The 23,813-nt window shown below is 39.2% G+C and overlaps 1 protein-coding gene across 1 annotated transcript; it reads right to left on the reverse strand.

Annotated features, from left to right (window-relative positions):
- Window positions 1–274: 274 nt before the first annotated feature.
- On the reverse strand, window positions 275–23,548 carry LOC311585460 (uncharacterized protein). The gene is made up of 4 exons (XM_084760677.1): window positions 23,463–23,548; window positions 6,403–6,529; window positions 6,145–6,205; window positions 275–4,866 (listed from the first exon to the last, which is right to left on the reverse strand). Exons 1-4 carry the CDS (start codon window positions 23,463–23,465, stop codon window positions 3,654–3,656), a joined length of 1,404 nt encoding a protein of 467 aa, XP_084616803.1. The 5' UTR covers window positions 23,466–23,548; the 3' UTR covers window positions 275–3,653.
- Between the last annotated feature and the right edge of the window lie 265 nt (window positions 23,549–23,813).

Raw genomic sequence — 23,813 nt, forward strand, 5'->3', positions numbered from 1 at the left:
CCGTATATTGCCAAAGGCTCCAGACTTTGTTTTGTCTTACCCATTTGACTGTTGGTCTGCTTTATGGCAATCATATCAATTTTTGTTTCTATGTCTATAAATTTGTTTAAATTTTGTTCTCTGTTTTTTATTCTGAGAAAAATGCCAAACTTTCCATGCTGGCCATTAGTTCTAACTCAATTCTAAGATTCTCAAAAAAAAAAAAAAAAAAAAAAAAAGACAACAAAAACTGATGGAACACCCAGGCCCTTACATCTGGATGGTTCCTGCACACAAATTATGGTATTTCAACAGCCTTCCTTTGTCATGACTCCACTTAATTTTCCAGGATCTTGGTATAGTAAAGAGGGCTTAGAAGTTTTGGAAGAGCTAACAGATTCATTAATTAGACCATGGAGAACAATAGGATTAACTTTGGCTGGGATATCTGCTTTGATTGTTTTTACTAGCTACCACCACCACTGCTTCAATTGCTTTTTATCAAAAAGTGCAAACTGCCTCTTTGGTAAAGCAATTGTCTTAAAATGTCACTTTGGCACTTGGAACTCAAGAAGATATAGATGTTAAGCCAGAGCATAAATTAGATGCATTGCAGGAGATGGTACAATTTCTAGGAGATGAAGTTCTAGGAGTAAAAGTTAGAGCTCATTTAAATTGTCCTACAGACTATGATTGGATTTTTTTTTTTTTTACTTCTAACGTGCATATTGAGAGTATATGTAATTGGAGTTTAGTTAAGGGTCACTTTCAAGGAGGATGGAAGAGCACAAATGTCTTAGGCCTAATAAGATCACATGAAGACATTTTAAACTTAAAAAATTCTGAACCACTTAATTTGAAGCGAATAAAACAACAGAAGCCATTAATTTTAAATTTTTATTATTATTATTTATTCACATTACGTCCTAATTGTAATCCCCTCACTCTTCTCTTCTTGTTCCCAGCCTCCCTTCCTTTTCTATTCTGTACCATTCCCCACAACCTCTGTCCAATGAGGTCCACCTCCCTCCCTGTCTGTCCACAGCCTACCAGGTTTCACCAGGATAGCCTGTGTCCCCTTCCTCTGCGTTCCTACAGGACCTCTCCCCTACAGGGCAGTGGTCATATCAAGGGCACCAGAGTTCTTTGAAGTAACTAATGTTTCCTTGGATTTCCTCTGCATCTGTCATTATGTCTCCCTTTTCATTTCTGACTTTGTTTATTTGAATATTCTCCCTCTGCCGTTTAGTTTGGATAAGGGTTTGTCTATCTTGTTGATTTTCTGAAAGAACTACCTCTTAGTTTTGTTGATTCTTTGAGTTGTTCTCTAATTTATTAATTTAAGCCCAGATTTGATTATTCCAGCCATCAACTCCTCTTGTGTGTGTGTGCCATAATCCCTCTGCAAGGCTGGTAGTCAAAGATGGGTAAGATCCATTAGGGACAAATCAACCTAAGACATGACATGAATAATGAAATTCATGTACCAATGATGGGTAAGACATATACCCTGAATTGGACAACCTAAGACAGTCACAGGCATTCTAATCTTAGCTACAAGGTTATAGGTTTTGTAAATATAAAAGGGGGAACTGTCTGGAACCATTTGTAATGGCTGTCTGTCCATAAGCATTGTTCTCTTGCTCTCTACTTCAACAGAAGAATGCTGTGACTGTGATTAAACAAGATGTTCTGCCAAGTATACACTCAAGGCCTTCAGACTTTTCTCTTTTTTTAAAAGATTTATTTATTTATTATGTATACACTGCTCTACCTGCTTGTACCCCTGCAGGCCAGAAGAAGGCATCAGACCTCATTATAGATGGTTGTGAGCCACCATGTGGTTCCTGGGAATTGAACTCAGGACCTCTGGAAGAGCAGTCAGTGCTCTTAACCACTGAGCCATCTCTCTAGCCCCCAGACTTTTCTTCCCTCTTAATCCTCACTTCCTGATCTAAGATCTGTTTGATATTGTCAGAGCGCTCTTTGGCAGATATTTTAAAGAGACACTGAACCTTTTAACTTTTGAGGCACTATTGTATTTTTAAATTTTGAACTGTGTCACCATATGTCATTAACATGACATCTTCAGAATAAGGTATAAAGAACTGAATGGAATGTGTGGTTTTCTAGGAAGCATGAGGTGAACAGTGATCACTAGGTTTTTGTCAACATAATAAATGCTAGACTCCTCTGGGAAGAGAAAAACCTCAGCTGAGGAAATGTGTATATTGGCCTGTAGGGAAGGTCTATGCAATTTCTTGAATAAGGTTTGATATGCTCATGTGGGAGTGCTACCCATGAGCAGGCAGTTCTGGGAGGTTTAAGAACAGTCCATAAGCATGAGTCTTCAGAGCAAGCCAATAAGCAGCATTCCTCCATAGTGTCTGCATCAATTCCTGCATCCAAAATTTATCTTCTGACTGGGTTTCAGCATTGGCTTCCAACAGTGATGGACCATGGTCTCAAAGTATAAGGCAAAAAATTTCTTTCAGCCTCAAGTTGTTTTGCTTACACTCTTTATCAAAGCAATAGACAGCAAACTTAAGATGTGACCTCCCCCCCTTCTGTGTGTCAGAATGTAGTGTCAATGTGTGTTTGCTGTCTGAAAACATTTTATAGTTTATCATTTCCCATGTGTGACACTGGGTATGTACACTATAATGTCTGCTGTGGACATGTTCTGTGTAGATTCAAAGTTGGGTTTTCACACATTTGTTACAAGCATATAATTCCCAACTGAAGTAACCTGGTTAATCAGATAGATGTTTTTGACATTGGAAAGATGTAGAAAGAACACACTTTAGGGAATAACATTCTTTAAAACAAGGAGGAACACAACCCAGGAGGTACTAATGATAAACAGTAGGATGTAAATTATTACCCAAAAGAGTTTGGATAACATTCTTAGATTTCATGGCATGAGGTTGGAGATGACTATGCAGTGCAAATGTTTTTCCATAGTCACTACATTCATAAACTTTCTCTCGAGCACAAATGCTTTCATGTTCTCAGACATGACCCTCTTGTGAAAATGATTTTCACATCGATTACATTCATAGTGTTTCCCTCCAGTATGAATTCTTTCATGATTTTGAAGAAGAATGTGGCCTGCAAAGGCTTTACAATGTTGATTACATTCACGAAATCTTTCATGCCCTTGAAGAGTAGTGTGAAGTGTAGTGGCTGTACCACATTGATGTTCATAGGGTTTCTCTCCAGTATGAGTTTTCATGATTTTCAAGAATATTGTGATTTGCAAAAGCTTCACCATATTGACTAATTTTATGGCTTCTCTTTGCTATGAAGTCTTTCATGTGTTTGAAGATTATTGTGATGTGCAAAAGCTTTAGCACATTCTTTTTTTTCCATTGGTCTTCTTTCCTGTATGACTTCTTACATGCCTACAAAGATGACTGAGATATGCAAGGTTTCTCTCCAGTATGAATTTTTTTCACGACTTTTAAGAATACTGTGACATAAATGGCTTTACCACATTGACTACATTCATAGGGTTTCTCTCCAGTACAAATTCTTTCATGATATTGAAGACTATTGTGATGTGCAAAGGTTTTACCACATTGAGTACATTTATATGGTTTCTCTCCCATATGAATTCTTCCATGACTTTAAAGATGACTGAGACATGCAAAAGATTTACCACATTGATTACATTAATAGGGTTTCTCTCCAAAATGAGTTCTTTCATGAGTTCGAAGACTTGGTTCATAGGCAAAGGCTTTACCACACTGACTACATCCATAGGGTTTCTCTCCAGTATGAGTTCTTTCATGATATTGGAGACTACTGTGATGTGCAAAGGCTTTACCACATTGACTACATTCATAAGGTTTCTCTCCTGAATGAATTCTTCCATGAGTTAGGAGACTAGTTTGATAGGCAAAGGCTTTACCACACTGACTACATCCATAGGGCTTTTCTGCAGTATGAATTCTTTCATGATGTTTAAGAGTACTGTGACATACAAAGGATTTACCACATTGACTACATTCATAGGGTTTCTCTCCAGTATGATTTCTTTCATGATACTGAAGACTTTTGTGATGTGCAAAGGCTTTACCACATTGAGTACATTTATAAGGTTTCTCTCCCATATGAACTCTTTCATGACTTTGAAGATGACCAAGACGCGCAAAGCCTTTACCACATTGATTACACCGATAGGGTTTCTCTGCATTATGAATTCTTTCATGCCTTTGAAGCTTACTATGATGTGCAAAGGTTTTACCACATTGACCACATTCATAAGGTTTCTCTGCAGTATGAATTCGTTCATGCTTTTGAAGATGACTGAGACATGAAAAAGCTTTACCACACTGACTACATTCATAGGGTTTCTCTCCAGTATGGTTTCTTTCATGATATTGAAGACTACTGTGATGTGCAAAGGCTTTACCACATTGAGTACATTTATAAGGTTTCTCTCCTGAATGAATTCTTCCATGAGTTAGAAGACTAGTTTGATAGGCAAAGGCTTTACCACATTGACTACATCCATAGGGTTTCTCTCCAGTATGAATTCTTTCATGATTTTTAAGAGTACTATGACATGCAAAGGCTTTGCCGCATTGACTACATTCATAGGGTTTCTCTCCAGTATGATTTCTTTCATGATATTGCAGACTATTGTGATGTGCAAAGCCTTTACCACATTGACTACATTCATAGGGTTTCTCTCCAGTATGCATTCTTTCATGCTTTCGAAGTCTACTGAGACATTTAAAGGACTTATCACATGGATTATATTCATAAGGTTTTTCTTCCACATGGATTCTTTCATAATTTTGAAAACTAGTGTTATGTACAAAGGTTTTATCACATTGAGTACTTTCATACGGTGTATCTCCAGTATGACTTATTTCATGCCTGTAAAGATAAATGGCAAGTGTATAAATTTTACCACATTGATGATATGGATGAGTTTTTTACCTGTACAATTTAATTTTACAATTAGGTGTAATTGTAGAAAGGAACCAGATCTTAAGGTTTTTGTCCCCCCATTGTTTTATTCATAGGCAACCTCCTCATTTTGGGTTCTTTTCTGTGTCTATGAACATTAGAGGCGTTAGTACAAAGTTCACATTTATAGCATCCCATTTCTAGGTGAGTTTTTTTCACATCTTTGAAGAGAACTGGCAGCACTCAGGGCTTTACCACAGTGATTGCATTCATCACATTTTCTTATAAGATCCTGACTCGGACTACATTTGCAAAGTGAACCAGGACAAATAAAAGAATTTCTGTATTCTTTCTAGTCACAAAGCTTTTCTTTCTTGATGGTTTGTGGATGTATTCCCAATGAAGTTTGAAACTCAATTAATTATAAACATTTTATATAACATTCACAAAGACTCAAAAGGAGATTACCTCATACCGTCTAATCATTCTGGGAGAAAGAGAGGTCCTGTGCCTCTTTCCATATCTCTTGTGCTCTCATGGCTTGTATCTAATATGAACTATAATATATGTATTAAAGCAAGAATACCGCCAGACAGTAGTGGCGCACACCTTTAATTCTAGCACTTGGGAGGCAGAGGCAAGTGGATCACTGTGAGCTCGAGGCCAGCCTGGTCTACAAAGTGAGTCTAGGACAGCCAAGGCTACACAGAGAAACCCTGTCTCGGAAAAAAAAAAAAAAGAAAGAAAGAAAGAAAGAATACCAAGTAAATTCTATCCACACTGCATTAATTTGGTTTATCTTTTTGCTCATCATAGACCTGTAATAGAAAGATTAAAGTTTCTCCACAATAATATTCTTGACTCCTATAAACTGCTCACTAAACTTTAGTAAGTCACTCCAAGTATATGAGTAACATGGGACTTACTACTACAAACCATTTTCCTATTTGTATGTCTATTGCAATATTGGAGCATAAAACTAAAGGAACTGGCAGTTTTACAGAGTAAGTTACATGAGGTAAAGATTAAAATGGTGATAGCTATTAAAGTACCTTGTAAACATGGATTAGCTACTTGACATTGAGGCACATGGTATTGGAGAATTTACTAATCATTGTACATAAGTACATTGATGAATGTACTAAAAGCTGTGCTTATTTACACTGTTGCTTTTACTTAAAACTTCCAGAACACATTCAAATGTCTTCAAAGGCATATTTGCATCAGCTTACACATGAAACTCACCTTCTATGTATTTGAGAATTTTGAAAATGTTCTTCGATATTGTGGTCTTCCCATTTATAACCTAAAATATATTACCAGGAAATAAATATTATTGACAAGTACTCAAAATGTAAGTTACTATCCTCAGTGAACCTTAGACTTATGCCTTATATCTCTACCACATTCTGCTTCTTTCTCAATTGAAATTACAGAAGAGCATCAATAACCAAGAAAAACTTTCCCCTATATTTTAAAAAGTGAAAGGAAATTCAGTCTTACCTATAGCAGTAAGGTTCCTGTAGGTCTCCAACATCACTTCTTTGTAGAGACTCTTCTCGGAAGGATTCAACAAAGCCCATTCCTCCAGAGTGAAGTTTATGCAAACATCGTCATAGGTCACCACATCCTAAAATATCCCACAGACATGTACAACAGATAGCTTAAAACAGACAACACTGTGAACGTGCACTTCTTTGACAATAAGCGTATATGATTCTCGTGTTTTCCAAACTTATTCATGCCACCCAAGTTCTAATGTAATCACGAAGTCATTTTAGGACAAAACTGAAGAGGAGGTTTGCATACATCATTTCTAAGTATTTGTATAGGATATAGCCTTGGGATAGAAATGCCTATTAATAATATATAGATATAGAAAAAGAAAAACAAACAAAATGAAGCCAACCATAATGAGAAGACATCAGATAAATTGTATGAACATTTACTAACTGAAAAAATCAACACAAAACAAACAAAAAAACATAAATATGCAGTGTATATTGGCACATGCATTTAACCCCAGCACTCTGGAGTCAGAGGCAGATGAATTCCACTGAGTTGGAGGCCTGCCAGATCTGTGGAATGCATTCAAGGACAACCTGAGGTATATCTTAAAGCCTTGTCCTCACTCACCACCCCTAAAAACACCCAAACAATCAACCAACAAAATAAACAAAAAAGATAAGACAAAAATTTGAAGGTCCCACTGCAGCTCTTTAGAAAGAACGTATGTATTTCTTCCAATTCTGCATCTAACTTCCGGAAATGTGAATTGTCAGTTTAGCCTGTATGACTAATTAGATCTTACAAAAGAGAATGCATATTCAATCAGCTTGTGATGGACAGATGAAAATGTAAGCCATGTGAGTGTGTGTGTGTGTGTGTGTGTGTGTGTGTGTGTGTGTGTGTGTTTATCATTAAAACATAACAGGACAAGACAGGACAGAAAACAGGGACCAAGAATTAAGAATATTTTCTGGTATTCTAGAGGTGATGAGTTCAATTGCCAGTACTTATATGGGGGGAACACAACTATCAATTACTGCATGTTCAGAGGTTCTGAGGCTGTCTTCTGACTGTTCTAAGTACCAGACACAGAACATCCACGCTTACATTCAAAAGGCTCATATTCATGTTTAAGGGTTTCTGTGTCATTTATTTATGTAATAGTAGGATAGGGGTCGCTGCTGTATTGACTCATATGGTTATTATGTTTTTAATTATTATTTTTACTTTTACTTTGTTCACTTAATATTTGTGGCCCCATCCCTTTTCACTTCCCGGTCCAAACTTCTCTTCCTCTCCCCCTCCCCCACCCCAAGTGTCCCCTCCCACTCTCCCCATGTCCTCAGAAAGGGGAAGACCTCTTCCCTTTTCATCTGACCTCAGCCTATCAAGTCTCATCTGAACTGCCTGTATCCTCTTCCTCTGTGGCCTGGCAAGACCACCCCACCGGGGGGACTGATCAAAAACTCTGTACTAGAAAAGTAGCCCCGATGGGACCCACAAAAGAGAACTGAGCAGAGGGTCTAGCTCCTCAACTATGCATGACCTTGGTTGGTGCATCACTCTCTGAAGCACCCCCTCCTCCACCTGGATTTGTCGGATCGATTGGTCTCCTTGTGGGGCTCCTGTCCCCTCCAGGTCCTTCTATGTCCCTACTCTTCCATAAACACCCTGTGCTCCACCCTGGCTCTGAGTCTCAGCATCTGCTTGGATGTCCCGCTGGGTGGAGTCTTTCAGAGGACGTCTATGGTAGACTCCTGTCCTCTTCCGTTTCTTCAGTGGCTTCCGGTGTATAGTCTATTTGTCCTTCTGAATTAGAATTAAGTATTCTCTCCTTGTTATTTAGCTTCTTTATGTCTATGTATTGTAGTGTGGTTACCCTATACAATGTGGTTAATATCTGTTTATAAGTGAGTATATACCATGCATATCTTTCTGGGTCTGGGTTACCTCACTCAGGATGATCATTTCTAGTTCCATCCATTTGCCTGCAAATTTCACATTCTCCTTTTTTATTTTTTATTGTTTCTTTTTTAACATATACATTTATATTATTATACATGAATAAAATAAACTACATTCAGCAGGAAGAACCACGAGACAATCAGGAATTATAAAAATGTTATATTCATAGTGGTTTGGTTATTTGTATTTGGCAAACTTGAAGTAAACATCTTTCCTATCTTGTTGGGTCTAAATTTCTGAATGAAAATCAATATCTGTCATATCTCATCTCTATTAAACTTAAAACATCTAACTTGACCTAAAAACATATTAACTCCTAACCAACTAAGCTTAATTGTAAGACTAAACTATCTGGTCTTCAACCCATCAGAGACTTGAGAAGGAATAAAACTTAAATACCTGCGTGAACCGGAAGTGCAGGTCAGCAGCTTCCAAAATGAAAAAATGACTGACACAGTTTACTGCCTGAACAGCCACCCAACACTCTCTATAACGTGGGAGCATCATCTTTAGCCTTCTGGCCCAATATATCTGACAGACATATTTGCGAGGCAGGAACTATTGAGGACTTGCTTACGCTGTCTTGGCAGAGTTTGGATGAGAATCTACCTTAACTGTTTTGTGCATCCCACACACCTCACACAATTATAATGTTAGAACTGTATAATGCTTGTGAGAAATTATGTTTTCAGTACAAAAGAAATGGAAACTGATGCTGGATCAGAGCTGACAGCATTTTTTCCTCTCAGCAAGCTGAATGCTGACATCCTGCATCCTCCATGTTCCAGCCTCAGGTGCCTCGGTTGCTGTTACCCATCAGAACACAACAGCTTCTGGGGCAGCACTGTAGAAAGCTTCTGATCTCAATTGGCCCAGCATTTCAGACTGCCCCACACAGGCCTCCTATTAAGCCTGGAGTTCTCAACATTTAGAAAATGGACCACAAATGCTATCCCTGGCTTTCTTAACCATCTCCCCCCAATTTTGGAGGGGACCCTTCAAAAGTATTATTCACCCTAAATTAGCCTGAAGAAACCATAAGAGAACAACAGCCCATTTCCTGTAAGGGGGGTTGGGTAGGTTTCTGTTTGCTCTCTTGCTCTACAGATGCTTATTTTCATCAGGAGTTATTATAGGTCTTATACAGAGAGAAAACAAGGTTGGACTCAGGGACATTTCTCTTCCCCTTTATCTTTCTTTTGTAGGTAGGGAGATAGGAGCAGAAAAGAAAGAAGGAGGGATATAGGAATATAGAGGGAGGATAGAATAAAAAGTAGATTATTGAATCTACTCCTCAACTCAAGGCCTTAATTTTTACTCATAAATAAAGTTACTTTTAATTCATTGGTATAGAATTTTGTATATTGATGCAAAATGAGTGTAATTCTCCTTGTTTTTAATAGCCGAGTGGTATTCCATTGTGTAAATATACCACAGTTTCTTTAACCATTCTTCTGCTGAGGGACAGATTCTGGAAACAACCTCGATGTCCCTCAACTGAAGAATGGATTTTAAAAAACGTGGTACACTTTCACAATGGAATACTAGTCGGTTATTAAAAAATAAGGATATCATACTCATTTTTAATAAATCAAAACATATGAAAGTGGTGAGACCAAGAATTCTGGGGGCACTGCTTGACAAAGTTCCAGTGCCCCCACAACCAGGTGTCCTTAAGGCCTGCCTGACAAAGTCCCACTGCCTGGATGCCTCGGACTGACCCTTTACTGCAGAAATTCCTCACTGTTAGAGGCTTCTCTCCAAAGGCTAGAATTGAAACTTAGTAAACGCTGATGCTAATAAAAACTAATAAAGTTATTGGTGATTCCCTGGGAAAATACAGCTATGCAGAAAATTGAGTGTTTTATAGAATTTATTCAGATTCATTGTTAGATTATTAATAAATGATTTTGGTAAGTGATTTAGAGGATTTTAGAAGGATTAATAAAGAAGAAAATTTTAGGGAAACTTTGAAAGCTGACAAACTATAATTAAAATCACTAGGTCTTTATGCGCAGCTTCGGAAACAAGGAACTAGTTTAGAAAGAAAGAGATCCTGATCATGACGTTATCAACACACCTTGGTGCCTTCTTAAAAGTAAAAGAAAACAGTTTTAAATTTTTAATGTTCCTTTACAGGATTATAGTAAAGACAAATTGTATTGAAGTAGAAATTCATGATGAGGTTAAAGGAAGACATTAGAAACAGTCCTAAAGTCCTAATCATTTTCTATTCTTTACAAAACTACAGTAAAGATAGAAATTATATTGATACAGGAGTTCAAGACAAAGTCACGGAGACAGGCATGTTGGCTCAGTGAACTGCCTGCCCTTCTAAATAAACTTGACAGGCCAGGACGTTTCTAATGTTATGAAAAGACAAAAGCACAAACCACCTCTAAATAAAAAGGATACATAATGTTTTTAAGTGATAGTTTTATTTTAAATATAAAAAAGGAAAAGAAAGGATTAACTAAGGGACAGGAAGACAAGATTAGGACGCCAGACGGAAGGATAGACCTTTGATCTATTAACTTAAAACAAAATCAAGTAGAGTGACCTGTTTAGTATCTTTTGTAGTCGCAAGGCTTTATGAAACCAATCATAAGGGAAAAGGTTTTAAGCTAAAAGGAAGCTGATTTTATCCTAAAGTTAATTTTTAGTTCTCAGGTAATTTGCTGTTTGCTTGCTTTGGTCCCCTTGTTCCTATATATACTTATGTAACCAAAAAATAATTAAAGTCTTTCAGAAAATGATTGTGTGTATAAAATAAAGCATACAAGAGACACAAGTCGTCAGAGTAGGTAAAGCCACTAAGGCTTCCTTTCTGTCCAGTCTCTCATCAAAAGAAATTGAGTGGTGTCCCGTGTCTGGTTCTTCCTTCCCTCGTCAGGCTTACATACTCCCCTCTTCGGGGCCGACTGACCCTCATCCAGAGCTGGACGCTGACATAAAAGGAAAGAAGAGTGTCCTGCCCCTTCAATCCAATGACTTAGGAGGCTCAGACAGTACTAAAGTCATGAACAGACATCAACCTGGGAAACAGAATGACACCCTCTGCCAAAGTTCAACATTCAAGGTGTAGGTGAAGCTCAGCACGACATGTCGTCCCACACCTTTAATCCCAACACTTGGGAGGCAAAATCAGACAGGTCAAGGCCAACTGAGTCTCCAGAGCTAACTTCAAGACAGTCAAATTACACGGAGAAAACTTGTCTTCAGAAACAAAAAACAAAACAAACAAACAAACAAACAAAAGGCTGGCAAATAGCTTTAGAGTAAAAAGCAAATGCTTCTAATCTACCATATGTTATTTAGCAATAGTCTATAAGGAAGGTGAGGGCATGGGAACACAAAATGGATGCTGGCTTGTCATTAAAATCACACACAAAAAAAATAGACACCATGAACTAACTGGACATGGGGTGAGACTATAGACACGCAAATCCTACTCCCAATGTCTAACTCTGTCCAGAAATCTTTGCCTCCTCAAGACTCAATTAGCATCCCAAAGGAAGCCACCAACGAGAGACAAGTGTTCAAATACATGATTCTGGGAAGTTTTTCATTCAATCTACTAGTATGGCCAAAGTCATTACAGGCTTCTGGTCATCCCAAGATGAAAATGTGTTTAATTTCAAAAACCTCATGGTCTATACCTGACCAATGCTTTTCAAATGTCCAAAATCTCTTATGAAACTCAAAGCAATCTCTTGACAGTGACATCTTGTAGAATCTGGTTGTCTCTGGTATGGCTGGTGGTCCCTGTGGGACTCTGGGTTCTAGGAATGCACGTAGGTGTGTGGCCCAGCAGAGGGAACTTGCAGGGGAGTGGTGTAGCTCACAGACGCTGTGTTTTGCTTGCAGTCTGGTTAAAGAAGGGTGCTGGCACAGAGAGACCTCAACCTATCTTCCCCAGGTGGCTGCCAAGGGCCAGCAGGGATCAGTGTGCTGGACCAGGAATTGGGTACACAGGGAAAGGGGTGTGGAAAACAGTTGGACTATTAAAAGTATCTATTTTTCTTATGATAAAGGAAACACATCAGGTTTTTAAAGACACAGTGAATGATTTGTATTGTACAACTAAAGCAACTTGTTTTGCTCTAATTGCTGTATAATTCATAAGCACAACTAAAACGTGTTTATCCACACGTTCATGTGTATGGTTGTGTATAAGCATGTATACTTATGTATACATATACATAAAAAAACTATGTATTCTATGTATAAACACATGACACACAAGAGAAGATGTTGCCAGATTGCTTGGACCTAGAGTTGCCGGTAATTATCAGCTTCCTGACTGTAGTGTTGAGATTAGAACTCAGGTACCTCAAGAATAATAAGTGCTGAGCAACTTGCACAACCCCCATTATATTTTTTTGTTTTGTTTTCTTGTTTTTCAAGACAAGGTTTCTTTCTGTAGCCTTGGCTGTCCTGGACTCGTTTTGTAGACCAGGCTGGCCTCGAACTCACAGCGATCCACATGTCTCTGCCTCCCGAGTGCTGGGATTAAAAGCATGTGCCACCACACCTAGCTCATAATATTTTTTCTCCATTAAAATGTCTTTTATAAATTAACAACAATAACAAACCTAAATAAATAAGGAAGTAAATAAATGATCCTTGGGAACATTTTATTAATATCATCATTATTAATGTTAGGTATGGTCAAATTTACCACATAAATGTATTGCAATCCAAAGAAAATTGCCAATAAGTTATTACATGAAAGCTGATTTCAAAGCCACATTCAAACCAAAAACTGAATGCTCAATAGGATTAGTACAAAAATAGTACACATTGACAGAATATGATTTCTATAGTTACTACAGAGTTACAACAATAAAGACTGTGTACAATATTTGTGAAAGAATAAAATGATGGAGAGAGAAAGCCATGAACAAAAGGACAAATAGCCAAATTTTAATCAAAAGACCTAAAAAAAAAAGTCCAACAGGAAAAGCAGAATCTTGACCAACATTGCCCAACTTCTGGTGATTCTGTGTATGCAAATTAAATAGAGGTATCAAATCCCTACCCAGATCTAGCCAATGGACAGGACACTCTCCACAGTTGAGTGGAGAGTGGGGTCTGACTTTCACACGTACTCTGGTGCCTCATATTTGACCATGTCCCCTGAGTGGTGGCACTCAGAGGAAGGATAGCAGGCTACCAAGAAGAGACTTGATACCCTATGAGCATATAAAGGGGGAGGTAATCCCCCTCAGGCACAGTCATAGGGGAGGGGGTAAGGGGAAAATGGGAGAGAGGGAAGAATGGGAGGATACAAGGGATGGGATAATATTGAGATGTAACAGGAATAAATTAATAAAAAATTAAATAAATAAATAAATAAATAAATAAATAAATAAATAAAAAGAAAGAAATTAAATAGAGGTTGGCCAACAGGTTGCAGACCACTCTGACTCTCCCGTGTCTCTCGGGGAGAAAACCATGCCTAGCCAGAGGCCATACCTAACAAAAATCTAAATAGGCCACTCATCCTAGACCGAGTACCCCTCCCCTCCTCATCCTAGTCCTCAAATTGAGCAGCCAGTCAGGGCTCAACCACAGGACACACTGGCCATACAAGTCCAACCTCCAACTCAGCTGGAGACGACATGCTGGATCAGAGGCTACAGAGGCCCACAGAACTCCTGCCCCAACTTGGGTGGAGACCCTCTGTTCAAGCATAGACCACATAGTTCAGAAGACCAGGGATGAAACGGAAGCCAAGCAATAAAACCCTAACCCAAAAGAGACACACCCAGAAATGAGTAACTAAATGATCACCCCAAATGCAGACGCCAAAACACCAGTATACAAACACAGCAGGAAAGAGGCAGGTCAATATGTGTATTACCGCAAGTCTTGAATATACCAACACAGCAGAAAAAGACCTTAAGCCAACTTTATGAAGATCATAGCGATCCTTCAAGAACTGAATTAAAATCACTTAAAGACATTAAGAAAAAGACAAACAAAAAAATTGGAGTAAATTCCTTAAAGAAAGCAAAAAATAAAATGAATAGTTGAATGAATGAAATAAATGTTTTAAGGATAAGAAAAGGGAAATAGAAGCAATAAGGAAAACACAAACTGTAGGAATTGTGTAAACAGACAATCTAGACACATGAACAAGAATAGATGCAAGCACCACCAAGAGCATAAAAGAGACGGAATTTCATGTGTTTAAGAGTCGACGGGACAAATAGGTATATTGGTCAAAGAAACTGATAAATCTAAAAAGATTTTCATCATTAAACATACAGAATATCTGGGAAAGCATGAAAAGGCTTAACCTAAGAATAACAGGAACCCAGGAAGAATAGCAGCTTAGAGGCACAGAAAACACTTTTAACAGAAGATTACTACACCCAGGGAAAGCTTCCATCATAAGAGATGGAGAATATAAGATTTTTCAAAATACGGTCAAATTTCAATATTATCTATCTACAAATCCAGTCCTACATAAAGTGTCAGAAAAAAAAACTCCACACCAAGGAGGTTAACTGTGTCCATGAAAGCACAGGACAAGCCAGGCGTGGTGGCGCACACCTTCAATCCCAGCACTCAGGAGGCAGAGGCAGGTGGATCGCTGTGAGTTTGAGGCCAGCCTGGTCTACAAAGTGAGTCCACGACAGCCAAGGCTACACAGAGAGACCCTGTCTCAAAAAAAAAAAAAAGAACAAAAAAAGAAAAGAAAATACAGGACATTTATAACTTCATAGCAGCAAAACTTAAATAAGGGAAACACACACACACACACTCCTACCAAAAACAACAACAAAAGACAGAAATTAACATACATCGATTGTTGACATCTCTAAACATCAATGGCCTCAATTCCCAACAAAAGCCTCAGACAAACAGAGAGCGTGAAAACACTTCCTGTCCTTCTGCTGCATGCAGGAAACACACCAGAACATCAAAGACAGACATTACCTCAGAGCCACAGATTTCAAAAAGATTTTCCAACCAAACGGATCTAAGCATCAAGCTGGTGTAGCCAAATCAATATCTAACAAACCCAACTTTAAACAAAAATTAATTGAAAGAAACTGGAAAAGACGTCTCATACTAATCAAAGGAAAATTACATGAAATTGACATCTCAGTTCTGAACATACTTGCCACAGAATGCAAGGACACGCACATTAGTTAACAAGACAACAACAACAACAAAACCACACTAGACCTTATGTCACAAACCATAGATCAAAAAGCAGTAGTAAAAAGAATATTAATAGCACTAAGTGTCTACCTAAGAAATGTAGATATCACCAGCCAGCAAGTTAACAGCACTTACAACAACTACAGAACAAAAAGAGGAAAGCACAGCGGAAGGAGACTGCACAACTGGGCTGGAGGGTTTGGCTCAGAGGTTAAAAGCACTGGCTGCTCTTCCAAAGGTCCTGAGTTCAATTCCCAGCAACCATATGGTGGCTCACAACCATCTATAATGAGATCTGGTGCCTTCTTCTGTTGTGCAAACGTACATGCAGGCAGAGCACTGTACACATAATAAATACATAAATCTTAAAAAAAAAAAAAAAAAAAAAAAAAGAAAAAAGAAATAATCAAACTTAAGGCTGAAATAAATGAAATAGGAACCAAAAAAACATTATAAGTAATCAAGGAAACAAAGCCTTGAGTCTTTGAAAAAAATCAAGAAGATGGACAAAGCCTTATCCAAACTTTCTAAAAAGTAGACGGAGAATATCCAAATTAACAAAATCAAAACTGAAAAGGACATAACAACAGACACTGAAGAAATCCAAAGAATAATCAGATCATATTTTTAAAATTTGTATACTCTAAAATTGAAAAATCTAAAAGAAATGAATAGTATTCTCAAAAGACATCATTTACCAAAGTTAAATCAAGATCACAAAAGAAACAATTTAAATAGGACTATACACTCTAAGAAACAGTAATTAAATTTCTCCAAATAATCCAATAAACAAAAACAAAACAAAATTCCCAGATGCAGATGGTTTTAGTGGAGAATAGTACCAGACATTAAAATTGGAGCTAATACCAGTACTCCTCAAATGACTCCAAAAATAGAAAAGGAATGAATTTTGCCAAATTCCTTAGGAGGCCAGGGTCACCCTTATACTAAGGCACAGAAAAGTGTCCACAAAGCAAGTAGATTACAAACAAACTTCCCTCGTAAATATAGATGCATAATTACTCAATGAAATAGTTTCAAACAAATTTAAGAACACATCAAGAAAGATTACCCACCATGATCAAACAGGCTTCATCCCAGAGATTCAGGGATGGTTTCAACATACGAAAATCTGCCAACATACCCCACCATATCAATAAACTCAAAGGAAAAAAAAGCACATTATCAAATCATTAAGTTCTGAAAAAGTTCCAACACCCTTTAGTGACAAAAAGTCTGGGAGAGATTAGGAATACACAGGACATGCATAAATACAGCAAGGGAATTTTACAACAAGCCTAGAGTCAACAACAAATTAAATGGAGAAAAAACTCAAAGCAATTCCACTAGAATCATGAACAAGCAAAGCTTGTCTTCTCAGCCCATACCCATTCAATAAAATATGTGAAGTTCTAGCTAGGGCAGTATGACAGCAGAAAGGGACCATGGGAAAAAGAGTTCGAAAGAAGTAGTAAAAGTACCATGAATTGCAGAAGATATCATAGTGTATAAGAGAGACCCCAAAAATTATTCCAGGGGAACTCTCAGAGTCGATGAATACTTTCTGCAAAATGGCTGGAAACAAAATACATTAAAAACAAAACAAAACAGCAGTGGCTCTCCTATATATAAATGACAAATAGGTGGAGGTAGCTATTTTAAAAATAGAGTTCACAATAGCCACAATTAATATGAAATATTTTGGAGTAACTCTAACTAAACAAGTGAAAGACTTGAACGGCTATCATGTTAGGGAATTTTCTTTAGATTCTTTAGTGAATGAAACTGAAGAAGACATCAAGAATGGAAAGATCTCCCATGTTCCCGCATGGATAGAACTAACACAGTCAAAATTGTGGTCCTGCTAAAAGCAATCTACAGATTCAATACAACTGACATAAAAATTTCAACACAATTCTTTTCAGACCTTGAAAGGACAATACTCAATTTTATATGGAAAAGCAAAAAAACTTTTGGAGGTATGGCCATCCCTTATTTCAAGCTGTACTACAGAAATATAATTTTAAAAAATCTTATAGTATTGACATAAAAACAGACATACCAACATATGGAATCAAATCAAAGACCCACACATAAATACAAATACTTTTGGACACTTGGTTTTTGACAAGGAGGCTAGGAAGACACAAAGGAAAAAAATAAGGCATCTTCAATTAATTGTACTGGTCTAAATTGATAAGTAAATTTCGAAGAATACAAATGGAACATTATTTATCATCCTGCAGAAAACTCAATTCCAAGTGGACCACAGAGCTCAACATAAAACCAGATGCACTGAGCATGACAGAAGAGAAAATAGGAAGCACCATGAACACATTACCCAGGAGAAGCTTCCAGAACACAATACCAATCATGCAGGCATTAAGATCAACAAATGAATGAGACCTCAGGAGACTGAAATGCAAAGGACACCAGCAATAGACAAAATGGCAGCCTACACAATGGGAAAAGATTTTTATGAAATCCACGTCCAACAGAGGGCTAATATATAAAATACAAAAGGAACTTAATAAATTAGACATCAATAAACTAAACTATCCAATTTAAACTGGGGCACAGATAAAAATAGAGAATTCTCAGTAGAAAAATCTCCAATGTCCAAGAAATACTTAAAGAAATGTTCAACATCCTTAGACTTCAGAGAAGAGCAAATTAATCCTGTTTTGAAATTCCATCTTACACCTGTCAGAACGGCTAAGAGCAACACAGTGACAACTCATACTGGCCAAGATGTGGAAGAACGAGATCACATGTTCATTTTTCTTCTGAGAGCACACTTTACAGCCACTATGAAAATTAATACGGTGGTTCCTCAGATACTTGGGAATCAAGATCTCAAGACCCAGCTTTACCATTCCTGGGCATAGACCCAAAAGATGCTCCATCCTACCAAAAGGACACTTGCAGAACTATATTCATAGAAACTTATTCATAAAAGCCAGAAACTGATGACCCTCAATAGAAGAGTGGATGAAGAAAACATGGGATGGTTAAATGATGCTGTATTGCTCATCTCTTACAAAAAATAGGATAAAGAAATTCACAGGAAAATGCAAGGAACTAGAAAATTTTCATCCTGAGTGATGAATCGTATGAAGCTGGTGGGCTGTTTGGTCTTTCTGTGGGTCCCCTACCAGTTAAAGCTGGGGTGTCTCTAACATGGACTGTTTCTTGCCTCTGGATTCCTGTCCCCCAGCAAGGTCATGATGTCTGTCCTCAGTGGAAGAGGTGGCACTAGCCTGATGAAACATGGTGTCAGGGCAGACTGGTAAGGCGGCTTCCCCTTCTCTGAGCAGAAGGGTAGGGGGAGAAGAAGGAAGTGGGTGGGACGGTGGGACTGAAACAACAATCATGGAACCAGCATGGGTCTGCACTAGCCCTCTGTGTACCTGCTGTGGTTGCTTGGCTTGGGTTTTTTTGTGGAAGTCCTAAGAGTGGAGGTAGGTAGTGGCGCCTCTGACTGTTTTGACTGTTCATGGAATCCTTTTCGCCCAATTGGGTTGCCTTGTCCAGTCTTGTATATGTTCATGTCTCTTTGGCTATGGGATATTGTGTGTGTGTGTGTGTGTGTGTGTGTGTGTGTGTGTGTGTGTGTGTGTGTCCCCTGGAGATGGAGTTACAGGCAGCTGAGAGCCACATGATATAGGTCCTAGGAACTGAACTCTGGTCCTCTGAAAGACGATCAAGTCCTCTTACCCACTCAGCCATGCCTCCAGCCCTAGGACTCCAGTCATGTGTTGCTGAAGGATGAGCCATCACCTCTTTTCTAACAGTTTATAACCTCTTTGTAAAACTTGTAAGAAAAACCTAAAAGCAGAAAGCAATGGTCAGACCATCTAGAAACCAGACCTTCAGTTTCCCCCCACACATCAAAAGCAATGTGGGTGTGCACACTGGATAGTGATGTTTCGAGCTCAACAGTGTCCCACACCCTTGGCTGCAAAGCCTCACTCTCCCTAAAGAATCCACAATCAGAGAAGTTTAGAGACTCTAGCCTAGCAAGTGAATGACCTGTATGAAAAAAAACTTCAAGTCTGTAGAAAGAAACTGAAGAAGGTATGAGAAGATGGAAGGATCTCCCATGCTCAAGGATTGGTTGGTTTAACAAAGTAAAAATTGGCCATGTTACCAAAAGCAATTTACAGATTCAAGGAAATTCTCACCCAAATGACAACACAATTCTTTACAGACCTTGAAAGAACAACTCTCAACTTCATTTGGAAAAACAAGAACACCCAAACAGCTAAGACGATCCTATATAATAAAAGATCTTCTGTAGCTATCTCCAACCCTGACCTCAATCTGTACTATAGAGCAACAGTAATAAGAAGGAGGATCAATGGAATTGAAGTCCCAGAAATACACCCACATATCTATGGACACTTGATTTTTGACCAAGAAGCCCAAACTACACAATGGAAAAAATATAGCATCTTCAACAAATGTTGCTGGTCTAACTGATGTCTACTTGTAGGAAAAATGCATTTAAAACCTTGCTTATCTCCCTACACAAAACTAAAGTCCAAGTGGATTAAAGACCTCAACATAAAGCCAAACATGCTAAATCTCTTAAAAGAAAAAGTGGGGAAGAGTATTGAACTCACTGGAGACAACTTCCTGTACAGAACACCAAGAGCTCAGGCTTCAAGATCAACAATTTAGTAACTAAGGCCTTGTGAAACTGAAGAGCTTCTTTAGGGCTAAGGTCACCGTTAACAGAACAAATCGACAGCCTACAGACTGGGAAAAGTTCTTCACCAACCCTTTATCTGACCAAGGGCTAATATCTACAATACATGAAGAACTCAAGAAATTAAAAACCATCAAACCAAATAACCCAATTAAAAAATGGGGTACAAAGCTAAACAGAATTCTCAACAGAGGAATAGCGAAGAGCCAAGAAACACTTAAAGACATGCTCAATGTCCCTAGTCATCAGGGAAATGCAAATCAAAATGACTCTGAGATTCCATCTTACACCCATCTGGCTACGATCAGAAACTCAAGTGACGGCACATGCTGGCGAGGGTGTGGAGAAAGGGGAACACTCCTCCATTGCTGGTGGGACTGCAAACTTGTACAACCACTTTGGCTATCAGTCTGGCGCTTTTTCAGAAAATAGGGAATAGGGCTTCCTCAGAACCCAGCCAGACCACTACTGGCCAAAAGCCTGAAAGACACTCTAGCATACAACAAGGACATTTGCTCAATATGTACAAAGCAGCTTATTCATAATAGCCAGAATCTGGAAATAACTTAGATGTCACTCAACCATAGAATGGATAAATAAACTGTGGTATATTTACACTGTGGAATACTACTCAGCTATTAAAAACAAGGAAATCTTGAAATTTGGAGGAAAATGAATGGAACTAGACATGACCATCCTGAGTGAGGTAACCCAGACCCAGAAGGACTGGAGTGGTATACACTCACTTATAAGCAGATATTAACCTAATAATACAGGATAGCCACACTACAATACACACAACTAAGGAAACTAAGTAACAAGGAGGAAACTAAGGAGAATGCTTACTTCTCATTCAGAAGGACAAATAGAGTAGGCACAGGAAGCAGCTGAAGAGGAGGAACAGGGACGGATCCTACCACAGAGGTCCTCTTAAAGACTCCATGCTGAAGAGGATCCAAACAGATGCTGAGACACACAGTGAAAATTCAGGGTGGAGCACAGGGAGTCTTATGGAAGATTTGTGGAATAGAAGGACAAGGCGGAGTCAGAAACTCCACAAGGAGATCAGTGGAGACACAGATCCAGGCAGAGGAAGGGGATGCTGCAGACACTGAGGCACCAATCAAGGACCTAGACCTCTGCTCAGATGTAGCAGAGAGGCAGCACATTTCTCCTTGTGGGTCCCATAATATGGAAAGGAGGGACAACTTCTGACATGGACTCTGGCCCCCACACATTGATCACTTCTCCTTGCTGGTGTGGCCCTGCCAGGGAACAGAAGAAGAGGATACAGGTAGTCCAGATGAGACTTTGATAGGCTGAGGTCAGAGGGTAGGGGAGGAGGGCTCCCCTTTCTGAGAACGAGTGCAGGTAGATTTGGGGTAAAAGGGAAGGAGGGTGGGACCGGGAGGCAATGAGGAAGGAGGCTACAATCATGATGTTAAGTGAGCAAATTAAAAATATTTTTATAAAAAATGGACTCAAATGTAAAAAAAAAAAAGCACATTTTAATATTGTAGAGAGAACATCTACAAACAGAACTTAAAACCTGGAGTCTTCTCCTGATATTACTGCATCATAGAAGCAAAATGTCAAATCAGGGGGAGAAATTGGGACGATATAGTAGATGCTATAGGAAAGCATGGGCAATGTATAAAATAAACCAGATTCATTACACAATATATTCTAACTTAAATACTAAATATATGAATAAAATCTTTAGTTAAATGAATAAAAAAGATATCCCCAGGACTATTTCTTGAGTACACAGTGTCCTTTATTCACTAACAGGTTCCATAGGTGTCATGGGATGAGAAAGACAGGAAAAACAGAAGGAAGAAAAGATGAAAGCTGGTGTGGGGAGGTCTTGCACAAGACAGGTCTCATGCCAAGCAAGCTGATTAAGAAGAATGACATCTGGTATACTACTTCCAGGCAAAAATGGAAGGGAATGGGGCACTTCTATGAAGACAGCAGAAATAATCATACAATGAAATAAACACAGAAGGAAGGTAATCAAGCATGCTGCATAAGGGTAACAGGGGGTCCTGAAACCATTAGTGACCCACAGTGGCCTTGGGATTGATAACCACAGCCCCATGTGGTGGTAAGAACTGGGGGTCTCAGGAACAGAAGCAACCCCTCCCAAAAGGCCCTGGCAGCAGAATGTGACCAATTCTCCCTAGCATATTCATGGTTTCGGAGAAGGAGCTCTCTCTTTTTCTGTACCTCAGGCTCTAGTGAAAGCTGCTGAGGCCTAGGCCCCAGGCTTTTACTGGATCTGCCAAGCATCTTCCTGGGGTTTAGAAGGAGCTATGCTTCTTCTCCACACACGGGAAAGTCTTGCTTGATCAGGCTAAGCCTCAAGACAACAGTGTTTTCCTTTCCAAATAGTTGTCATCTGGGGTCTTCATGACCATATGACACAACTATGCTTTTCTCAAGAAGAAAACTGGGCAGTGATGGCACACCAGGCCTTAGTGTTGGTTGTGATGCTGTAATGCTCCACTGAGCAGCTTGTTAGACTCCTGTTCGTTAATATGGGGATTGGACTAGTGGTGGGTTAGAAATCCGAGTTGTCTCCTTTGCTATAATTTGGAGCCAAATGTCTAGCCAATCCTAGTGAATAAGCACCTAATCTCTAACAACCATGGTTAACATACTATGTATTCGGGGTGTTGTAGAGGCAACCCACTCTTAAAATTCCACTTTATGTGACTTACTATCCCTTAAGCTTTGGTAAGTCGTTTCCGTCGTCAATTCTAATCTTCTACATCGCAGCTTAGTACTGGAGTGCTACGGAACACATGAGATTCCATTTACCACTTCCACGAAATTAACCCCAAATGGATCGCACTCCTAGAGGTTAAATAGTTAGTGCAGAAAGTCTAGTGACACTAGAGAAACTACAACGCCCTGAGTTTGGTACCCTGGCATCTTCTGATGCACAGAAAGCACTGTGATGCTGACTCCAAGGTGTTTCTACACGCAGCCCCTGTTCCCGATGTTCTGCACAGACACAAAGCACAGAGCTAAGTTACGCCGAGGCCACCACTTGGGTCCAGGGAGTTGCAGGGACCACAAAAGACCTCACAGGACGCCACGATAGCCACTGCTTCCGACCCAACGCCAGGTAAAGCCCAAACACGGGCTCCAGAGGCTCAGCCGCCCACTCCTCCCCAAACAGCCGCCTCTTGCTCACCATATCCAGGCTTCCAGGATGGGTTGTGCACCCCTCACAGCTCCCTGCAGAGATCTGACTAGCACCTCAGCTTCAGAGCTGAGCCCAGAGACCGGAAGAGCCCGCCTCCCTTTCTGACTGGCAGCCTTCTCGCACGTTCTGATTGGCTAGTAAGCGCCGAGAGAAAAAAGTACCGCCCTTAGGATTAGAGTATACTTAAGGAACAGTGTCATCGGGGGCGGTTTTCAGCCCTGGGCAGGGGATTTTGGAGATTTGCATTTCAGTAGCCCTGCCCCTGGCCTCCAATAGCTGACTCTTCTGTCTTTCAGCACTTACTAGGTGCTGGGTTGGGGAGGAAACTGAGAAAACTCA

Source organism: Acomys minous (genome assembly GCF_964271855.1).
Source record: "Acomys minous genome assembly, chromosome: 15".
Lineage (NCBI taxonomy): Eukaryota > Metazoa > Chordata > Mammalia > Rodentia > Muridae > Acomys > Acomys minous.